The 23,684-nt window shown below is 36.6% G+C and overlaps 1 protein-coding gene across 1 annotated transcript in view; it reads right to left on the reverse strand.

Annotated features, from left to right (window-relative positions):
• Positions 1–4,524: 4,524 nt before the first annotated feature.
• LOC136785817 (zwei Ig domain protein zig-8-like) overlaps positions 4,525–23,684 on the reverse strand; it is a 33,016-nt gene continuing 13,856 nt past the window's right edge. The window contains exons 2-7 of the mRNA XM_066747098.1: positions 21,770–22,036; positions 10,503–10,687; positions 9,928–10,141; positions 6,110–6,296; positions 5,370–5,491; positions 4,525–4,880 (exon numbers count right to left, since the gene is read on the reverse strand). Coding sequence (XP_066603195.1) covers positions 4,747–4,880; positions 5,370–5,491; positions 6,110–6,296; positions 9,928–10,141; positions 10,503–10,687; positions 21,770–21,926 — 999 coding nt within the window. The 5' untranslated portion in view covers positions 21,927–22,036 and the 3' untranslated portion in view covers positions 4,525–4,746. The remainder of the gene's footprint in view (positions 4,881–5,369; positions 5,492–6,109; positions 6,297–9,927; positions 10,142–10,502; positions 10,688–21,769; positions 22,037–23,684) is intronic.

Here is a 23,684-nt window from a genome sequence, read left to right on the forward strand (position 1 = left end):
ATGCGAAGCGCTACTGAATGGAAGAAAAAAGCGAACAGTGGAGATGAGAGCGCAATTGCCGCCGACGGCTTTTGTCTTGGACTCTTATAAAGCGCGCTTTTCAGCCTGCCACTTTAATAACACATCGCGCATCCAGCAACACCTTCGCCTGGTAAACGTTCTTGACGCGAGAGCTCATCCAGCCGCGCCTGAAGTTGCCCACCTCTAAGATGGTCAAAGGCGAACTTTGTTATCCCTCCCTGGGCACAAACAGCAGCTAGACTGCGTGACCCACTCGGACTTAGCCAGATGGTTGACGCTCCAGCTTTATTGTGTTCCTGAAGAATATACAGTAAGCAACGTAAATGAGTCCTTTTCAATGCATAAAAGTGGACTTCTAATTTCGAAAGCACGAATCGCTTCCAAAAAGCTCTTTCACCTCGCTCGCTTTTAACGAGGAAGCTATCATTCCTAATCTTCTCGCAGTGAACTAGTTTTACTTTTAAAGGCCTGGCGTGCATTTCTAGCCTTCCTCCGAAAGCTCCAGAACAGAGCCAAGCACAAATTACAATGGACACTGGGTGCCCCGGTGAAATATTTTCTTCGCTCTACCGGCCGCGTGGTAGAAATAAGTGAAAAGGGTCAACGAATAGTCCGACATTTTATTATCGTTTAAATTTAGCCTCAATTATTCCGCGTCGATATGGATTGGATTCGTTAGCATATTAAAGTGCGAGGACTCTGGTGCAGATTTCTTCCCATTTGATCTGGTTAAATGTGCGATTGGAATTGTCCAGAAGCCGTGGGGGAAGAGTAGGTTTTGTTGAGTTAGCTCCTCGCGCCGCGTGTACACGGAGCGAATCGACGTGCTGGTCACATTACACACACGTACACTGTGTTATACGTATGGAGATTGGAAAATTTGAATATTGTAATCAGTGGCACGAACTGGCCGCGCGTTACTATTACATTACTCGAGTACACGTACTTAACTGCATACGAATACAGATTTGTTTGCACAGTACGGACGAAAGTCTGTTTACCAAACAGATGATGCATTAATATTCATCAAGAAAAATTACGGCTCTATTAACTCTCTTGCATCCGATGATCCGTAACTTCACTATTCCATCATTTCAGGAGATATTCTATAGATGTACGTACCAGAGTTACACTTTTTCCCTATTTTCGTGTGGCCTCTGTGTAGTTATCGCGTGTCCTCAACCGATGTATCTTGAGATCAGAATAGCAGTCGTATTTAATCGCTTTGAAACCTAGAAGTCCTTTGTACGACAAGGCTATACGATATAGTATACGTAGCCCCAGCTTACGAATTCTAGCTTTAGCTGCTGGGTCAAGAGGCGTTAGATTAACTATATTTGCGTCAAAGTACAAGTTCACAACGGCGAGAAGTTTCGTTTAACAATAGGCAGACTAACGAAAGCAACAGCTAACACATGCACAATAGTCCAAAATTTGTGCAATTTCTGCTTCAACCTAACGAGGTACGGAGCTAATGTATAAAATAAATCAGACTTAAACTCGTCAAGATTTGTAAGAATGAGGAGGGACATTACACTTCAATGGAATCCGTATTTTCATCCAAATCGTATGTGATATGAAATTATGAGTAATATCTGTCGGTAGCTTACAGCCAAAGGACGAATGTTTACAAAAAAGATCAATATTTAATCGCTCAATTTTTTTATAATTATATAAAAAATGTATTAATCGAATAGTATTAACGCTCTTAATTATCTGATGAGAAGAGTAGCGAGAAATCGAAGTGATAGCTACATCGTGTGGTATAATAGGTCGTTTAATTTAACGAAGAACTGCTGTTTGAAACAGGAGAAGAATAAAAATTAAATTTATAGACTAAACACACATTTCAATCCCAATATTTCTTAATGTCTTTGTGTAAAATTGAACATGTGTTTTAGACTACCAACAGATTTTACTTGTTGGAAAATAAACTTATTTCTGTGCGTGGAAAGATTATGTTTCACATTAACTGTTTTCATTATTTGCGTGAGTTGATTTTTCGGTTTATTTATATAAAATTGTGTAGAATCCCCTCCTCTTAGTTTTACTGAAATGAATGAAAAATCTCATAACTTTTTGTAAGTGGTAAAAACTTTGGCCAACTGAAAGCTGAATTATTGAAACAAATATCAAATTTCGTTGTTAAAGCTATTGTATTCTTGGAACCGAGTAAATGCGGGTAAAAAAATTGAATTTAACATTGGGAATTAAAAAAAAAATACATCAAAGACTAATGCGTCAAACGAAATCTTTTGGAGCATCAAATATTAATTGATAGTGAAAAGCTTAAGTTTTGCATAAAGCGTGAAAATTGATGAAAGTTCAAACGACATTTACATCACGTGAAACAGTTATACGTAAAATCGCATATCAGCATCATCATTGTTTTAAATCAAAGTATGCAGGAAACTTCCAAACTTGATCCAAAACTCGAAGTCACATGAATATTGCCAGTAACTTACCATATAGGATGACGTTTTGCATCGATGGTTTGATTTCCTTTGAGTTTCAGAATAAAATTCTAAAATTACATATTCTAGAACCGATGTACTCATAATTATTGAGCGCAATAATTTTTATGCCTTTTATTTAACTTACATAAACACTTTAAAGTTTATTCTTTTGGCTTATTGTTTTAAATGATTTAAAATTTACACAGTTAAAAATGTTATACTGCTTGCAATTGCGTTTAGTTTCCTGGTGAGTTTTCTTAAAAGACTTTAAAAATGCTGGTAACTTATAACACAATCATCTTCTGAAAGTATTAGAGAAATCGGTTTGGATGGAAAAAGATATATATTGACAAAAACAGTCGAGTCAGTTGAAAATGCTTTTCAATAAAAATACAACGGACCCAAAGAAATCTTGCGATACTTTAATGGCAACAATGAACTATTTTCAAGTAGCAAGCTCTTTGGGAATATAATAATTTCATGTTACCAAATCCTTAAAAGTTTACCTATATTTTTAACGAAGAACAAATGATAAGCTTTTGTTAAGATATCGAATACATCTTGAGGAAGGATGACGAGAATATCTCTCCAAGAGCTTTATCTCTTAATTGCTGGATCCAGATCTGTAGGACAACGCTGATGAGAACTTTGAAATAAAATGCTCTACATTCTTAAAACATCTTCAATTTAAATTTACAAATGCCGAATAGAATTAATAATCAATACAATACATTATGACTGCGTATTGTCACAATTATAGACTTATAAAAATAATTAGAAAATAATAGTATTACAATAACATTGTAAATAGAATGGATAATCGTTGCAACGATGCATTATTGGATAATGAAACGTCTGAAGGCACGCACCTATAACGCAAGTACCCAGTTATGACCAAGTGCGAATTAATTGATCGCTGCATTCATCGTATCCTTGATACTCAAGTGAATTCACGTATAAACCAAACTTGCCCGTTATTATAGATACTAGGAATATAACAAAAGCCATAAAAGTCACTCAACTGGCTTTACTACATAATTAAATCCTATCGCTTTTAATTAGATATAATACTAATTTATATAACACATATGAATGAATATTCAATTAAGACTAAACGTTCTCTAACGCCATAGCAAAATAACTATTATTATTAATATGAATATTTGTGGCTTGAAGCAGTAATAATGATACTATAGTTAACCCTGAACTTTGGAAATAACTTAAAAGCAAAGTTGCCCAGTGATAAAAAATTTGCCTTTTTCCATTGCTGTACCTATAATAAATCTTTATAGCACGTAATGTCAGTAACACGGTTCGCCTTCCTGGCATCTTCGTAAGTTCGGGGTTACCACGAAGAAGTTAAACAAGTTTCCATCCAAAACGTATCAAGAACTTTCACTAAACTTACACGACTTGCACGCTCAAAATTATACATCACACGAACCTAGTTTTATAACAGCGTCTTCGATTTGAATAATGATGGGTTGTAACTGTTGACTGCCATGTTGAAATTCAATAGAAATTTTCTGCATAATTGTTTTTCCAAATCATTATCCACACATTATCCATAATTTCCTAATCCCAGAATTCAAATTTTCAAAAAAATAAAGATTTCCTTGCGAATTATTGGAATCTTATTATATTTTACCGAACGTTCTATCATTGAATTTATTTACTTAAATTAAAACTTAAATTTCCTACAATGAGTACTATTGCTTCCAACTGTTAACAACTGCTGGTATAAATGAAATACTAGCACCTCTTATGTCTCCCATGCTATATCAATTTTGGTAAATGTACTCAGTGTCGGTATTGTAGAGCACTATCAAACTGTTTTTTATCTTCAGCTGCTTCCAAAATGTGATAACTTAGATTTGGATTGTCCCCGTTATAATCCATATTATCATACTTAGATTATGAGAAACCTTATCTGTACTAGATACGTTTATTTATTTATCCTTTAGTTTAAAGATTAAGCTTTAGCGTTACAAAATAAATATTGTAGTAAGGAAAAAATAAAGATTCGTACCATGAAACCAGCGTTTATTCAGTAAATTGTATGATTGTAATACTGACATTTGACTCATACTCTCTTGCTGCATATTAGCACACGCTCTCTGAACTTACATTAATCCTTAATTGGTACAGACTTAGACGAAATCCGGCAAAATATTCTTTTTTTGTCCGAATGTATCATTATTATACAATATAATTTTACAAATTTGGGCGTAAATATAACTTTAATTTATTTATTGATTTTTTAGCAACGTTACAGCGAGCAAATCATCGATATGTAATGAAGTAGATGAAGGACGATAAACACAATACATTCCTTTCGCCCATAAAGGTAATTCCTGTTAGCGGTATTCCACTGATCATGATGAACAGCTGCTTGCTTCTCACCTGAAATCCAGAAAGTGTGATTTTTTAAATTTGACTGTATAAAAATTAACTCTCTGCTTCGCTCGATAGGAAAGAATTAATGTCATTAATAAATCAAACACTTTTCGTGATTTATTTTGCCCTGAAGAAAGTAGGTAAGAGTGTCGTGCTATTTATACAATGTTTTACCACTAATCATCTTTTACGGCAAGCCATCAACAGGCAAGTGTAATGCGGATCAAGCCAAAGTTACTTCAGTTAACAATATAGAATCTTTATTGTATCAAGCATTACGTGAATATCCAACCAACGTTCGACAGTAACAAGTTCCGCGTATAATAAACTGGACACAGGCTGCGTGTATTAAATTATGCCATATACATTTTACGATATGGTACTGAATACAAGGAAACCCTCCTAACACGCAGACAGGAATCTAAGCGCTTGTGTCCTTGCCATTAAACGCCGTTTCCATTTACTCTGAATTCAATTTTTTTGCACACGATTTACCGTTGAGCACGTGAATGTGCGCCACCGTAGTGCTGAATTGTCCCACGGAACACGCGTATTCCCCGCTGTCGGTCTTTCTCGCTTGTTCAATGCGAAATTTCGTTATAACCTCGTCGTTGGATCTGAAAAAGTAATTTATTTTATGTTTCTGTCTTTCGAATAGATTCCTACAATCAAACATAAGATTTTATAACGCTCATTTTTCATTTCACTATTATACGAGCAGCACTTTCATTTGTTTTGAAAGTGCAAATTTTCCTGCCATTTCAAGAAGAAGGTATCTATAGCGCACTACAAAAAATTATTTTATCAGTTCAAGGATAGAAGAAAATAACGTTTGCATTGCATACTTTTTGCTTGCATAACGAATGCTGTTTTAAATTCTAATGTAGCGCGTGGGTTTAATTAACTTATGCTTGAACTCGAATGCCGAATGAAGAGGCTGATGATATCTAATGTTTTGTGAATTTTTTGGGATGAAAGAGAACTTTAGGATACTGTGAGGAGGTATGTAAATGAATGTTTCCCTTCATTTGTTTCACGTCTGTTGTGGCTTCATTGAGGAAAAAGAGGAGATAGGTGGAATCTGGTGAAACGATAGCGATGAGTATAGGAATATATCAATACAAGTAGATAATGCCAGTATATACACCGACGTGTACATGCAAATCCTAGCATACTGAGAGCATCTATCTTTGAAAACCCCGTTCGATCTATCGTCCACCGCGATTTATGCTTACCCATTAATGTGATAAACGTTGACATGATCCGGTAACCTCTCCCCATTTTTTCTCCAAACTGGATGTGGAACCCTGGAGTCAGGACAAGAAGGTCTAATGACGCAAGCCAGTTCAATGCCACTTCCTGTTTTGTAATACCGATCCTTTAACTCGTGTTTCGCCTCGTCCAGGATCCTGATGTCAGGTGCTGAAAGCCCCAATTATGCATTACTATATAGCTCAAAAAATATATGGACATCCCCTACCTCTCCCTAACCCTTCGATTTAGGTATAATTTGATATCTTAGTATGCACGAGGGTGCTCCTATTATAGTCACATAATTAAGCGAAATAACCAGTTACCACTGAAAGCCACTGTCAAACCTCGCTAAATTACAATGTACGGAGAGTTTCCTATAATCGAGTCTTCATCGTTATCATTCTGTCTATAGCAATGATGTATTTGCTGCACGTACTGTCAACAAAATTTTGCCTGCACAACGATATTAAACTCTTCTCTTCTGGTTTGTTCAATATTTGCCGGATCCAAGCCAAAGTATCTTGCGGCAAAGTATCGAGTATCCGTCCAAACTTTTTGTCGAGCCTCGTCCAGCTGGCGTGTATTTGACAAGCGACAACGAATTATTAGTCAAGCTTGAGCAGTCTAGAGCGTCGATAATTTGTCAAGAAATTTCATGTCAGTTATTTGCTTCACGTTTTTTTTGTTTGTTTTTTTTTTCGATAAAATTGACGAAAGATTCATCGGTCTTTCGCGCCAATTCATTCTGGATCCATTTATTACAGTGTAATTTTACTTATTAAACTTTTCACGTAACGGTAGTATTTGGGTGAGCAGCGCCTGTTAACGACCGTACTTGCACTATGCTGGATCATTAGAGTGTAAGTTTATCGAAAATACATCAAAGTACGGATAGTTTTATTAGGCCTTGTTATTGGTTTCCAGAATCTAGTAGATAAAAAGAGGTCTGGCGTGTAGGCAACGAATTAAAAGTACGTGATACGGCCAGCCACGGTTCGCTGTGCGGTTACATTTCGCGGATCCTCGCAAAGTTCTCGTTGTAATTGAATCCTTACGAGAGCGGAATTTAAATTCACGACTATAATACGTTCTACTACTCTCCGCTACAGCATCCACGAATAGACGGGCAACGCTTGATCCGATTGCTTTTGGATATTCATTTACAGGACGACTACCCAGTCAAATAAAGAATCCTCCCACTTTAATAAATTCTAAGTAGATACATTTTTTAAGGCAGTTTTTCCATTTGTTACACTTTTTCCACTTTCAAGAGAATAATCTAACGTTCATACTAAAGATGTATGTTGTATTATTTGTCTTACTATATTTCATCAATATTGTTGATGATATGACAAAGTTTTAATAGCTAAGTTAATTGGATTCTGCACCGGTATCTTACGTTCCGAAGCATGATTGCGCTTTTGACAATATTTTTTCGTGTCACAAAATTGATTATAATTATATGGAAAATTGATTGTTTTATTCATGCTATAATTTAAAATATTAACTTTAGAAAACGCTGCATATTTAATACACGTTAAGGGAAACACCTATTGGAAATCGTTCTTGAAAGGGAATAAATCAAGAATTGAAACTGTAACGTTGACTTTCTTTTATATTGCAAGAAGTTTGCCTTTTTTATTATCTACCAATATTGCACAATGCACAGTCGTTGACGAGCTGCTTATGCCGGAAGGCAACAAGAACTGCACTCCGAAGTGAGTAGCAAAAATAACAGCGTGACAGGTACCGCTCTGTCCTTTAGGCTATATATCTACAGTCAGTGAGGAAAAGCAAATATAGTTATTATTATTATTATTATTATTAATTTGCTCTTCCTAGAACAGTGAATTCATTCTCCAATTCTATTATATTTTTCTGCCAGAGAGTGCTCACGAAATTTAGTTGTATAAAATGATAATAGAATATTAGCATTGACCTGTAAAAATATTCCCTGAGATAGGCAGCTAGTATTAAAATTATGAGTTTTCATTTTAAATCTACATAACCCAATAGAGTACTGTTCAGTTGAAATATTGCCTCAATCAAGCTCGATCTCTTCGTCGGACAAAATTGAATCTTATTCTTGTTAGATAAAAATAAAATTTGTCTTGCTTTCCGTTTCAAACGTTTTATAGTAGAAAAAATACGGAGCCTTATAAGTACTTCTGAGAGGAGTTTCTTATTTCCCTTCTAGTCGATTAGGCGCTTCCAGTTACGAAACCAAACGCAATGCTCTGCGAAATTGCACTTTTTGCAACAGTGTCTTCGCTGTTTTGAGAAACGAGCGATCGTTACGAACTTGCGCGGCTCTTTGACCGTTAACGCTGGAATGACCAGGCTCAGTTGGCGTAAAAGTAAAAACTGAGGTGGAGAGGTATAACCCTCCAGTTTGAAATTTTTTATTGATTTGGAGAAGCGGTGAAAATAGCTAAAAGGGCGACAAGGGAATAGTCCGCGAGGCAGGCAAAATCGAGCTTTTTGCATCCAGATGCTTGTGAAAAACTTTGCTCACTTAAGTGGATTAAGCAAAAGTTTGAAGCATCTTGGCTTGCTAGCGATGTTGACGCGGATGACAATAAGGACAGTGTGAGCAAGGAGGATGAAGCTGCCTACTACAGCATTAGAAATCTGAACCTAGGACCTGCGGCGAAGAAAACTTTTCTAGTACAGGGCTGCTGCACGAAAAAGTCGATTTATCCAGAAGATTTCCGAATATAATAATCCACTTTCGTATCTTGGATAAGCTCAGATGGGAATGAGCAATAAATCCGTCCTTTCAGCCTTTCTATTAAATTCTGTCTTCACATATCAAATTGTTCTTATCCATTGTAAAAAGGGAACAAAATGTTTTCCTATACATTTTAGTTGCAAGTATCTAGAGAGCTACAATCTTGATAAAAACCTTAACAAGATTTACCTATTTTGCAAATTAACTATGGTTTTCATTTGAACAAAGTAAATATTCATCTAGGTGAAGTTTCAATTTCTTATGACAGGGTAAGAATCAACAGAGTGTAAGAAAATAATGTGGAATAAAAGTATGCATACCCCGATGCTGTATCAAACAAAATATAAGCGTATTAAAGTTTTATGGTGTACGCATTTGGCTGAAGTATGAAAGGAATCAAAAAGTTATGAACGCTTGCTGTTTAAGGACATTGAGCTTGCTTTGTGGGAGTTTTACTTTGCAAAAGTCTAAAATACTACTGCCCGTCTTGTAACCAATTTTTACAAAGTTGGGCCAAACATTGACGAAATAGATATGTTTATAAACATTATATAATATATCATTCAGTTAAAGAAGAACAAAATAAAAACAATAAGCATAACGGGAAAAGCTGCGCTAAAGGTTAAAGAGCACGCTTTTATACATATGTATATAGTATATGTATAGTACTAAGCTACCCTGAAAATACGAATTGTCTACTACAGTTGGAGCTAAACTGGACTATAGGGCTGCAGCTTAACTCTATTCTAAAGGCGTGGCAAAGCTCTCAACTTCGCAATAACAAGAAGATAGACTACTGCCATTTGGCAAAATATGGTTAGCTGCTTCTATTTTTCTTTTGAGCGAGGGTCAAGAAAAAAATAAAAATCCTAAAAAGAACATTGATCGATGTATAAATGTTTAATATATGTGAATCTTAATATGTACTGTTCACAAATTCGCATAATACATCAAGAATCCAAAGTGGTCCAAAGAATTTATTTGTAGAATATAGAAAAAATTGAAATAAAATTATTATAAAATGATAATTAAATCTTATAATATAGCAATGATATAAATTGATATTACCGAGCACTGTTACGTTTGTGATGAGCATTCTCGGAGGATGTGTGTTTACTTGGCATACGTAGATTCCATGGTCTTGTCGTTGTACACCCGCAATTGACAACCTCCAGTTATTCGGATACTGGAAGCTGACACTGTACCTTGAGTCCGAAATGTGGGTGGTGTTGCCCAAAGTTAGAAGAGACGGCCAATTCGTGTCACGACGTAACCACATCACCTGAAATGAATGCCTATATATATGTACATATGGGTGCATGCATAATACATATGAGCGTATGTGTATAAAACCGTCTTTCATAAAAGCTTCGGATCCCTCCGGGGATAGGAAATTCATGCATCAAAAATTTGCGATCGGGTCTTCTTTAACTTCGCGTCTATACAATTTATGATTTTATAAACTACACGCATCAAATATTCTTCGCTTTTTTCTTATTTATCTAACACTTCGCCGAATAGATTTACATATAAAATATTACGGAGTGATCTGACGATGTGTTAGTTTGGGAGTTTATATCAGAAACGAGGAGAACCAACAAAACTTTATAGCATCGCATAAATACGAGAAGGAAAATAAATACCTTTTTGCCCGACAGCATTGCAACGCGGCAGTCGAGAAGAGCAGTGGCACCAAGATGTAGGGCTACGCTTTGCGAGCCATTGATATTTTGGCCATCAGCATTTTCGAAGTATGGATCCCAGTCTGTAACGCGATGATGGCGCAGCCGTGGAACTCTTAACGGTGGCAAGTGGTTACTTATTCCATCTGAAAGATAAATTACCCAAATTAAAACATTTCACGCTAAATAAATTTGTTTCCGATTCTCAGGCAAAATATTATTAACTTTTCATTCCAATCGTAGCTCTAATACTTTCCTAAATTTAAATACTTGAAAGATATCTATTATCTTCTATGACAGTTTCGTTTGACAATTGAGGCTGAAAAGGCATTGATTTGAACTGACGAAGCTTCAGCTCTTTTACCTGCGATTTTTGCTATAAGCCGTGGAACTTTCGCGGCTTCCATTGGCTAAGTAAACGACGTGGATAAAGCTTCCATCTAATTTCTCTGAAAGCACAATTTCGCCAAGATCTTGGCGCAAGCCGCAAGCATCCGTCCTGTCTACAGCGCCTTACTATAATGGGATTTGCGATGAAAGTACCAGATTTGCGCATATATACGACGTGAAGAAAAATCCTAGTGAAACGGTTTGCTGTGCACTACAGCCCCAGTTTTACAATAACATTTCAAACAATCATGATTTCAAGTTCAACTAGATGTCTTTAAGAGGCTGTTGAAACGAATGAGTTTAATTAACTACGGCACATCATGTTACTGTCACGCGATAATCCAGGTTAAAGGTTTTACTGAACATCAGTATAGTAAACTGTGAACGTGTAAGATATCCAGATGTAGCTTTCTACCACAAAATGCTACGTAAAGCAATATCCTGGGAGGTTAGTCCAGAATAAAAAGTTTAACTTGAGAAAAGCTGAAGATTGTCCAGGCAAGAAGGACTAGACTAGTAGCTTGCTGAAGTAGTTGTGGAGGGTAAGACAAGAGAGAGAGAGAGAGAGAGAGAGAGAGAGAGAGAGAGAGAGAGAGAGAGAAAGAAACGAGACGAGAGACTATTCTAGATCGAAGAGACAGACGCTTAACAAAAGAACTGGAAGGCTTAGAGAAAGAATAGCGATCAGTCAAAGCATATGATTTTATTTTTCGTTAAAGCAATATAAGTTCTTGATTGGTTACTTCTCAATATCATCTTGTTCCAAAGCATTGTGTACTAATTTTCAGCTGTAGTGGTAAAAATAACATAAAAGCAGTAGGGACGTCTGAGCTTTTATGTCGCGTGGAGAACGGAAAAGATGTAGAAGAGAGAATAAAATAGACTGAAAGGACAATAATGAGAAGTCTTCGTAGAGTGGAGAGTAAAAAGACCACCTTACCCCTTGACCTTTTGTTCGAATCCGCGACCACTCAAGATCTATGATTTAAAAAACTTCGATTACTGTTGAAAACAAAGAATGAGTGGACAATTATTGTTTGAGAGACGATTGAATGTGACAATTTGAAGAAAAAAGATTAAGGACCTTGCATTATCTGGTAATAACTTTTGTTTGCTATACGCATCTTTGCTATCTGTTTTACTTTTTGCACTACTCCTTGTCTGCTTCCTGTCAACATACTTCTTGAAAATTTGTTTCCTTCAATCTACTTTTTGGTGTCATTACAGTACTTAAATTGAAATTCTAAACCTCTAATTAATATTTTATTTTTATTTTGCGTCGTTTCTATATTAACGTTTAACAAGCTTTTAAGGGATGATCTATTTCTGACTGTTTTCAAGATTGGTCTAATTTCGATAGAGGATCGTAAAGTGCGATTAACCTCTACTGGTAGTTCAATTATTTATCTAAAGCCATAAAGTAGCTAGTAATGGTGTCTCTAGGTCCAGTAGACTGACCGATGAAAAGTTCAGAAAGACATAACGGCCCCCTTACGACCCTAAAGTCGGTCTAGGTCAATCCCTGATTCTCTGATAGAAAAGAGAAAATTCGGAAAGTCTGGTTTATACTACGACCAGCATTATACCTTTTTTTGTGCTAGATGTTATCAGATGGGGTGTCGAATGCGTCAGCATCAGAGTTATTTCTAGCGATTAAGTATAGCCCGCTTGATCGATAATTCGTATAAATATTTGATACGTTGTAAAAATACTACGTAATTTTATTTAAGCCACGCTGCAAATAGAGCTTAATCAATATTGCAGAAAAACTGAAATTTCTTAAAGCTTTGATCGGACGTACATTCGAGCGGAAACGACGCTCGGGTAAATTTAAATGCAGTTTGTGCTTAAATAAGTGGAAGCAACGAAGTATCGTATATTCTCTATCCGGTAACGAGTTAACGGCCACTTTCCAAGTTTAAAGTTACTTGAGGTTAATCGCTCATATTTTCCGAAGCTGGAGTTTCGACGGCTGATATACCAGCAGATGAATAACCATGTTATCTGCACGTGTTCGTACTACGAAGAGGACATTTTCACCTTCCATTAGAATAGAGACTCTTGCTTGCTTCTTCTTTTCATCATTTCGACTAGACGCGAAGAGACGTCCTACAACACAAAGGCCATCTGTTTCCTGCTGGCCACTCTGACAGATACCAGCCACACCAAATTACCCTACTGCTTTAATACCATCTTTTAGTTTTAGACATTGCCAGATGTTAACGCGGAGCACGATAAATGAGTAATGAAATATCATCAATTGCAATTTTAGTCAAGCCTCTAAGTTAATCATAATCAATTTATATCATTTTTAATATCTTTCTATGTCATTTAAGATATGCTAATTACAAAATAAAGTTTTTAAGGGTTTCGAAACAAAAGTCCTGATAAAATAGTAACGTAAATTTGTACATGTTAATTTTTGACCATATTAACACCAATAATACAATTTAATCTATTTAAACTAACTACTGCTGTAAAGAATAAAAAAGATTATTAAATTATATAGAATTGGTAGATATGTCTTTGAGTGTAAATCGCAAATATTTACCTATATCAAATATTAGACTTCCCTAGTACATGCCGAAATAAAACGGATAAAAAGTAATCGATAAATTATCACAGATAGAATTTTTTAAATAGAAAAGAAGTTTGTTCCATAATATTAAATGATACCTTACACAAACACCTTTTTCCTTCTTAATAGAGCTATAAGCATTTTCACGAAGTAAAATCTTTATCTTAGCTTTAGTTTGCTGTGCCAGTCACGTAATAATGAAAACAATCAAACCGTATGGTGAATTCATTGATTAGATTTTAATTCTAGCTGTTAAGCACACGTTGACGTTTGGATCATAAAGGATAAGTTTGCGCAAGTTTGATCGTTAAAATCTAACTGAAAATGAAGTACTAGAGAGAAAGACACTTGCAGAGACAGGGGTGGGGGATAAATTTACGACTGGCGTTTTCTATCAAACGCGCTCGAACGCTTTCACGTTTCATTCTGCAGCATAATAGCGTTACGAACTTACTATTTTCTTTAATCTCATTTGAATTCTCTATTCCGAACAATTTACTGCAATTTTTGGGTCGTCTGTTCAACATTTTGCTATCACTGTATTCTTTTATTGTCGCTAATAAACTAGTACAGCATTCTCTTTTCAGTCCTTTGTTACGATTTTCCGCTCCTCTCCGTTGATACGTCGTTTCTATTTAAGTCCGTTTTGTTCGTTCTATTTTGTTCCAGTAGCGAGAAAATTGCTCATTCGTTGTTGATTTGATTGTGCCAGAGCGCTCGAGGTTAACAGAGTAAAGCAGCTAAATATCTTCGGCAGAGAGCGTCGGTTTTACTCATTTTTGCAGCCCTTTCCCCTTTTCGATTTCGTCCCTGGACCAACTTTAACTGCTCGTTTGTTTGCTGGAGATACGCATTACAGATTACGTTGTCGCCCTCGTAAGCGTTTTAGCCTACCTACATATCTTATTTTACCTACCTATGTATATGTATAAGTATCAACAAAGACTTTTTAACACTTTTTTGTCATTACACCTTTCCGTATACTTTTAACAATAAATCGAGATTTCTAACTATTAATCAAAGCTGTACAATAATTTAAGGTATAATTCGTTTGATCTTAAACAAACCGCTCGCAAACTTTTCCAATATTGTTTATAGTTATCTTCATCTATATTTAGTTTTGAGTTTTAATTAAAATTATTCTACATAAAAAAAATTTAAATCTCTCTTAGATAAAACTCGCAGTATGTCGGCACTAACAAAGCTTAATTAAGAGATAAAAATGAAATAACCTTGAAGGGGTTATTTAACATAAAGCTATAATTAACACCAGAAATTTTAATTTTGACCATACTTAAATTAGGTTACGGAGAATTAAATTAAGTAACTTACCAATGAATTACTTAGACCTAAAACTAATGTCATTCATTTATACCTGCATAATTTATGAAGGCGTCACCAAAATTTTACGGGCAATAAACCCATACGTGAGTATTACAGTCTTTGTCGTAAATGCAGATTGGCTGCACCAGCTGCAACGCGCGATTCTCAGAACTTGAAGTACAAAATCGCTTTCTAACTTCATTTTGATTCCTGATATTAATAACAGAAACCTTATGAACTTATATTATCATAAAGTGTGTCTCTCATCTCTCTCATTGTCTCTCTTCAACGTTCCTCATTCCTTTCGCAAAAATACTTATTTTTTTTGCCAATCAATTTATACAGACAACAATTCCAAATTTTTCTAATTAATTTCAAAGATTATTTGTTCAAGAGGTATCGATGGCGAACTAAATACTCCACTAATGTACTTAAATTTAGTTCTAAATATGCAGGAGTTGATATCTCCATATAGGGATGGGAGAGCTAAGCCAAACACGGCAAGCCAGGCAAACATCCATAACCTGATTTTCGGCTATATGCGACAGGTTGACATGGAGTAACGCCGCATCAACTACCGCGAAACGGGAGCCAGGCTACAAGTGTACCCAGGGATTTTCTGAAATGTCTTTCGGAGATACGCTAATACCACAAACCACCACAATGTCCCTTTGTGCTGCGAACCCTTTCATTGACACATGCAACGGAATTGATCCATATATATATGCCATTTACGTTTCAAAGTGCATATCTATATGTATTTATATATATATGCTTCACGTTACGCAGTCAGTAAGGTACGCTTTAATAATGCGAAAAATACTCGCTCATGTTTTCCATTTTCCATGAACTATTGGAATACCCGTTAATTAAGCTTCGCGTGTCCATTAGGTTCTGCTGAAATACCCCTATAGAAAAAAACGCACAGACATAAATAAGCTGAAAATCACTGCACTCGCAAACTCGTGCACCTTCAATCAACACTAATGGGAATCAGTGAGCTACACTACAGACAGTCTGGTCCTTCTCAGCCCTTCAAACTTTTACGGCTTGAAAAATATTTTTCCGGCAATCTCTCATTCATATACGTCCTATGTATTTTTTCCACCAACAAACCTCCGTGCTGTTTTTTACAGTTACTGCAAAGGAACGAAGCTCCGGTTTGTTTTTTATTCTTTGAATGAAAAAAAAATTAAACTGCAGGGAGAAAACATAATTTTTACCATATTACGAAACTCTAATATCTCATTTATCGCTACGAATACAGAGATATTTGTCTGTGCGAAGAGAGGCGCAGCAACGAAATAGCCTTAAACGAAACGCGGGACAACAGATGTGTGATAAAACGTGCTATCCAAGAAAATTCGTTGTTTCGACATTTCACGCTATATATAAAGCACGACGAAGCGCTTTGGGGAAAAAAATCATCGTCGGCGAGATAAAGCATCAGTACGCCGAATGTCGCACCGTAGTGCAAACAAATTTGAAAATACCATTTTGTCTGGAGAGCCATTTGAAAAATACCATAGGACATATGGCATGCATGCAGATGGACGAATGAAAGATTAATGCTTTCCTAACCTAATAAATGTGCATCGGGTAAACACTATTTGTTTTCGTGCATTGCCTTATGGGCGTGGAATGACAAGATCCATATGCACCTTGTCAAACATTTTTACTGATACTTCCATTGATGGCGTTGATAGCTCTCTGCACATTCTTCCACCCTCCTCGAAATGACATTTATCTGTTTACCAGGTTAACGCGCGCTGCTGCCACTCCCTAAGGGAAAGCTCATATTCCTGGTCGAACCCTCTTTCTCTCCTTCAAACACTGCTTGTATATATTGAAACGTTCATGCCAGTCTCTTGATTTCAATCCACAGCTAACTTTCTTACCTCTGATGTGGAGTTCCTTAATCAGGAAAGTACAGGACCTACCGAGCCACCCAACTCGAAGATGATGATAGAAACTTATACTTGCGTGCGCGAGTTGCGGAAAACGGAATTGCTCAACGACATATCGCTCGATACTAAAGCGAAACGTTGTTTTCAAACGCGATATGACAGTGTCAAGTGAAACTTTCAAGATTGCCCGAATTGATTCCTTTAATTATTCAGAACTTTCAGAAGCTTTTGAGATTCTGCGGCTACCTTTGCTGATTGAGGATGTAACGATCGTGTTAATAGCTTTTCGCGAAAATGGTAATTTTAAGCGAGGAGCTCCGTTTTCTCATATCTTTCTTCGCAATTCACTGCAGCAAACTAACTTAAACTACGTAGCGTTCCATGCTGGTAAGAACTTTTTCTATTTCACTAACGATAGAAACTATATGGTGCATTGATCCAGAATAAGCACACCTCCCGAATTTAAGCTCTTAGCCCCAAATGAATCCTCGTCAGCATATTTCGCTCCGAATGCTGTGGTTGTAAATGTATACATTCACACATACACACATCTCGTTAAGCTTCGGAGAAACTTTATAGTTTAATGAAAGCAGATTAATGCTCATCGCTATCTTGCCAAATAAAAGGGTGGAAAGCTTTTGGGAAACTTGGGCTATTATAGTTGCGCTAATTTTCTTTGTCCATGGCCTGCTAGCTTAAAAAATGTTCGCACGGACGCTCGTATATTTCTAGACTGACCAGAAACCGTTATCCTTAAATTTGTAAAGGAAGTTGGTACTCTCGGCCTATGTTCCACGTAAATGCAGAGTATGACGATTTATCGTGCGGCTATACCGAGCAGTACAAAGCGTCTTTACGTGTTCCTGGAAGCTGCGCTCTGCGCTTCGCGTAACCTCGCAGCTTGAACTTATAGTGGCGGAGTCGTAACAATAGCCATTGTGCTCTGTGGGAGCCTTTTGACACACCAGAACGCGCGACTTCTCTTACATCTTCGATTCTTTTCCATATATCACAGATGCGTCTTCTATATAAAATGCCATAATAAAACAATCGCTCGAATTGAAACTTTCCTTTGCAACGAAACAATTTTAGGGACCTTTCTTCATCTTTACGCATTATTTCACTCGTATATTGCTTTTTTCTCACTAGCATAACTTTAATATTGCTTCCAGCCGAGAGTCAGCTTCGTATCAGAATTTTCTTTGCTTCCACCCGTTTCTGATTCCCTTCCGTCTTCCTGCCAAAGAAACCTCATGCATTTCACTTTTGTCCGTTTTACTCTTGTATTATTTGATGAATTATACGTCGATCTTTATCTTTTTCGAATTATTCTCGAATAATTATTCATTCATATACGACTTGAAGGTAATGCACTCTGCAGTTTTAAACACGATGAGCGTAATTAAAATGTGGTATTAATGTTTGACAGAAAGAGATCCGAATCGTTGGATAAGTGTATCTGTAAATGGGGAGGAAAATCTTATTGGCTCAAGTCTTGTGCGCCATCGAGATGGGCCCTAGGACGTCGATGAAAGCTTTGACATTTATCTTCCAGCTTCGAAGCAGTCTCCTAACTAAAGCAAGAACATCTACTCGTTCCCGGCGACGCGATGAGATTTCTTTCCGCCGGCACCTGCCCTTATACGTACATGGCAGTTCCAGATTACTAGCAGCCATTGTTCGTACGAAAAATTAAGTGCGGAATTCGGTCGAACTACTGGAGAGTAAATTCCCTCGAAAACACTCAATCTGTTATATTCTTCTTGCTAAGTCTTCTTGCGACTAAACTTTAGCGCCCAAACCGGAAAGAAATAAAATATGATATATGGCAAAGCGTAGAGACTCTACGTGATTCATTGCTATTTATCTTTTTACTCGCCTCGGAAAATCTTGCTGCCGTATCTTAAAGCACGGATGAGAGCTGAATCGCGTAGATCCGGAATTCAAGTCGTTACTCGACAACGAAATCCCGAAATTGCACTTTCATGAGGGATTAATATTGCCTACTGGCGTCGCAAGGCTGCCCACTCTCATTCCAAGTGCAACGTCCCCATTGTAAAAGTAAACTAGCTGCGATTTAAGGAAACCAGACTGTGCTTGAAAAGATCGCGCGTTATTATATTCGGTAATAGCAGTGATCTATAATGTTCGCGTCAGCTATTATCCTGCAAATTCCTGACTTGAGAACCATTTCTCGGATTATATCAACTTTCATTTTACTCTCAAATCCTTCTCAACGATTCGGTATAAGGACATGATTAGCTCCTTTGTTTTTTTTTTCTCTTTCAATCTCTATTTGCGATATATCTCGCTGAAATAATAATTTTTATGATAGTAAGAGTGATGCCCATATACGTCAGCTGTTCTGACACAAGGGATCGATTTAGAAGTGAGTAATTTTTTCCAGTGAGAAAACGCCTCAAACTTGACACAGCTCAAACGGGAGAATCCAGCTTGAACTATCGATAATCAGGCACAGCTTCCGGTAGCTGAGATCGATAGGTGTGGTGAGCCGTGAAAGAGAGAGAGGCCCTTGCTAAATCTGCGAACGATCGCGTATAATTTGACACATTTCGACGCAATTAGCCTCTCGTAATTCAACCTGGGCACGGAGGGTGCGACAATTAAAATACCGCTATCCTCCGCAGCCATAGGCCTACCAAACGCATCGTGTGTCCCTCGCTAATTGCCAGATTTGCCAGCCAATTCAAGCCTGAGAAACCACAGCACCCCTTACGCGATATCCAAAATAATAAGCGCTGAGTAAATTAATAATTCTATTTATGGTTAAAAATATAGCTATATAATTTTCTCAGAACTTGTTATAGATAATGTTTTCCAAGAAACGTGTCAATCTATAATTTAACGTGCAATATATTTATAAGGTAACTCTCAAGAAACACTTCTTAGTTTTAACAACATTACTTAATCATTAGTCGTAATTTTTTATGGCCAGTTCAAGTTTTACCATCAACCAAGCGAACACAATTTTTTCGTCAAGGGCCTAAAGTACGCATTTACTCGTCGTCACTTTATCCAGTCAACGTTACAATCCATGACTTGCTCGTTTTTACTGGGATTCCGTTTTTCCCTGTCAGCCACGGACAAAAGCCGTGGCAATGTCGCTTTACGTCCTGCCTAAAAATGCCACGTTAAATGGAATTTCATAAGCTTTTCTCTTGTTTCACGTGAATGTTAATATGAGGTAAGTCTGCAAGATCTATATACGTTTAAATATATGCAGATGCGATATTCTTTTATTATATCAAGCATCGATCCGTTCTTAATAATCGATATATATTTACGTTCAAGAATTCATAGAGATTTGCATTGTTTATATAGGATTATTGTGTTTTATTTTAATCTTAGGATTTTCATAATTTACTAAAACTATGCTCAGCGCTGATGGCATTTATTTATAAACTATTTATTGGAAAAAGTTTTCGTGGATCTTTTATGCCGATCTGAATCGAATCAGTTTTCGACCTTTTTAATGGGAATTAAAGCAGAGATTAGTGAGAGTTTTGCTTTAGCGTCCTCCTATCCATGCACTTATCGATCAATTAACGAGGCTGGTTAAATTGACCAATGTTAGTTTTAACTTTAGGACTGACTGTTTGCATGTGGCCTTTGCTCATTCATAAGCAGCTTCTTGCATGGAACAGATACAGTTGCAGGTGCAGATAACTGGCGAGTCGAGTAAACAAAGCAGATTATAAAATCGACTATGCAAAAGCACATATTTTGAGCGAGGTCGAAACTTTTGAACTCCGACAAGCCAGATGCCCAAACGTGCCACTAACTTTTGTGGCGAGCTCACACAAAAACCACCTTGACGCCATATACTTTATATGCTATAATAAGTCTAAATATCTTTCAAACTTATTGCACGTCAGCGCGTAGTTGTTACGAAAATTTATACGCGTCACGTTCCAACTTTGCATCGTAAGTCTCTTGTACCGGAGATGATTATTTTTTAATAAATTATACTATAGCTGTATGGATTTTTCAAAAGAAAATTTTATTTTGTCAATTCATTTTAATAAAGATGGATATTAATAAAGAAACAAAAACAAAAGTTTATACTGCAGCTACTATGAATTCAGTAGTTTTCTTGTGTACGCAGAGGGCTTCAACGTAAAATTTGCTCCTAAAGTACATTTTTTTGTTTTATTTGTATAGGTACTTCGTGCAGCTTGTACGTGATCAAGTTTGATGAAACTTTTCAATGCAATGTATCAGCGAACATTTCGGCCTCTATCCAGCTTCATCCTTTCAATGTGATCTGGCTGTCTTGACTAAGTAATTATAATTCGATATCTTTCTTTACCCTTTCAGTTTCAGCAATCGTTCTTGAAGCATCTATACGCAATATATGCAGTATATAGTATAGCTCAGTTGATTTATATGATAGAACTAAAGTAAACTAATATCAGTTTAACCCCTAATAAATGCACAAAATTAGTAAAACAACATTACTGTAAACACTTTATTTCATACAAACGGCATAAACACCAGTTGTGCAAACGAATAATTCATTATTATATCTATACACACAAAGTTTTAATGCTCGTCAGGCAATTCTCAGATTTTTGTCCTACCGACAAATCCATTCGTTTAAGCGGCAAATTAGACTTGTGGCAACAAATTTATTTTTACGGCAATTAACGAACGCACAATATTTAATTACCTCGACGCGACCTACTTTCTATTCCAACGCTGTGCCGCACATTCGCTAACAGCTTATATGAAATTTGCGTAGCACGTACAAAATTTATATCGTCTCGTCCGAATTAAAGTAAATATAATGTCAGAGGAGTATTGTTAATTAAAAAATATAAGAACTAATACAGTTTCAATTACAAGTGTAATTATCCCGCCGTCCTATCTCTATGCAAATGAAATTACTGATACACGCACTTGGCTTTCCGAAAATTCGCCGGTGCGATAAAAGATCCATTCGATGCTTCAGAGCCGCAAATAAGGTCGGAAACAAAAAATTTTTCGTAGCGTTATTTTTATACACTCACCTTGCAAGCGCGTCACGTTCCTGGCGGATATGTGGATGCTGGCTAGCTCCTCGTGCAAATATGCTCGATCTCGATAACGTTGATAATTAGCGATAACTATCGTCGTTGTTATCAGCACCAAAAACAATTTCGACCCCCAGGTCGAGCTCATCGACATCGTCCCTTAGCTATCGCATCCCTTGTCGCTCCGCGGTCGGTTTTTATACCTCGCATTCCACCAGCATACTCAATCTTCCATATCTCATCTGTATTCGGAATATCCTGTAACTTGAAAGAAACATCATTTTAGTTTCTTCTACTCTCCGATTAATCAATTTTACATTATCGCAATTCATTATCTCACAATACTGGCTTCAACTCAATCAAATTTATATAGCTTTGCGTGTATGAATCTATCAAAGATATATAGATTTCAATGCAATTTTCGGTCATTAATATCTATACCAGACTATGCGAATAAGCTGACGTAACAAATTTGCCATAATTACGTAATTGAAATGCAATAATGGTAAAAGAGAATAGAACGATAGAAATCACGAATTTGGTATAATGGAACTGTAGCACGTGCATCGACTTTGATAGCCGCGTCCAGCAGTGCAGTTGACGTACGATTGCTCTATCATTATGCCTGGGGTAATAATGGTCGCACTTGTAGTACGCGTTGTTTTGCGGAATTTGAATTAACGAAGAGGGACTCGACGTGCGATAAATCAACTTCATTTTCATGCAAGAAGTGTAATAAGTTGGCGCGAACAAGCCGTTGCTGCCACGTGATCGTTTTACTCTTTCAATTCAACTCTACGAAACCTTTAATGCTTTTAGCAAACAATAATTAATCAACATACTCCAAAGACCCTTAACGATCTCAGATTTGCTTTATTATTAGCTTAAACTTGTTTAAAATTCCAACCACATAAATCATTCGTTATTGATATATTTTTGTCTGAACGAGAAGAAACTTTGTAGCTAGAATTTGGAATAGATGGAATGTTTATACAGGGTGTGCCACTTGATTCGACCGGAAATCGAGAGAAGACGCCAAGCGCATGGTGGGGAAAGAAACGCGTTATTGCTTGAAGATAAAGAGAGAGAGAGAGAGAAACCTCTCTCTCTCTCTCTCTCTCTCTCTCTCTCTCTCTCTCTTTCCATCCTCAATTAATAACGCGCTTCTTCCTCCACAGTACGCTTTGCGTCCTCTTTTATTTTTGACTATTTTGGAGTGAATTATGAGACACACTGCATATAGGTCAGTCTCTTCCGTATATTAAATTTTAAACTCATGATACGATCGGTATTGACAAAAACACAACATTTCTCTTGAAAACTTTTGTTTGCATAGTAAATATGCAATTTTAGTGAAAAATAAAGTGAAACCATACTATAAAGTCTATATAATGCTACTTTCAATGCTGATTTGGTTAAAATAAAAAAGACAATTATTGATAACAATATTTTATTACAAAGTTGACTTTTAATTTAAATAACGCGAACTGTTGCGCTGATGCAGAAGAGAAAGCTCTACAAGCAAATTAATCAGGAGAAAAAATCAAAATTGTAGGGAATCAATTCGTAACAGTAAACTGCAATAGTTCGTGTCAGTTGAGCTCGCGATGTTATATCTCCCGTTACATATTCATAAAGAACATGCAAGCGGGCCAGATCCAAGTAAGCTCATATTGCAGCAAAATATGTGAATAAATATTCCCCAAATATAGTGGGCATATCCTTCAGTTAAGTTAACCGGTGAGATATATGGATACTTTAAGCGCGCTTTTCTCTAGAGTTTGCTTTTTTAGCATACTCGATGTAATAAATGCTACGCTCATATCGTAATTAGAGAAAATTATTACACCTACGTGCATTTACAAAAGTAGTCTATAAGCTTTGGATAGGGATGAATAATGTAGAAAAAAAT

The sequence above is a fragment of the Prorops nasuta genome, unplaced genomic scaffold (assembly GCF_024137725.1).
Source record: "Prorops nasuta isolate Cenicafe-Biocafe unplaced genomic scaffold, Cenicafe_Pnas_1.2 PNAS00003, whole genome shotgun sequence".
In the NCBI taxonomy this organism is placed as follows: Eukaryota; Metazoa; Arthropoda; class Insecta; order Hymenoptera; family Bethylidae; genus Prorops; species Prorops nasuta.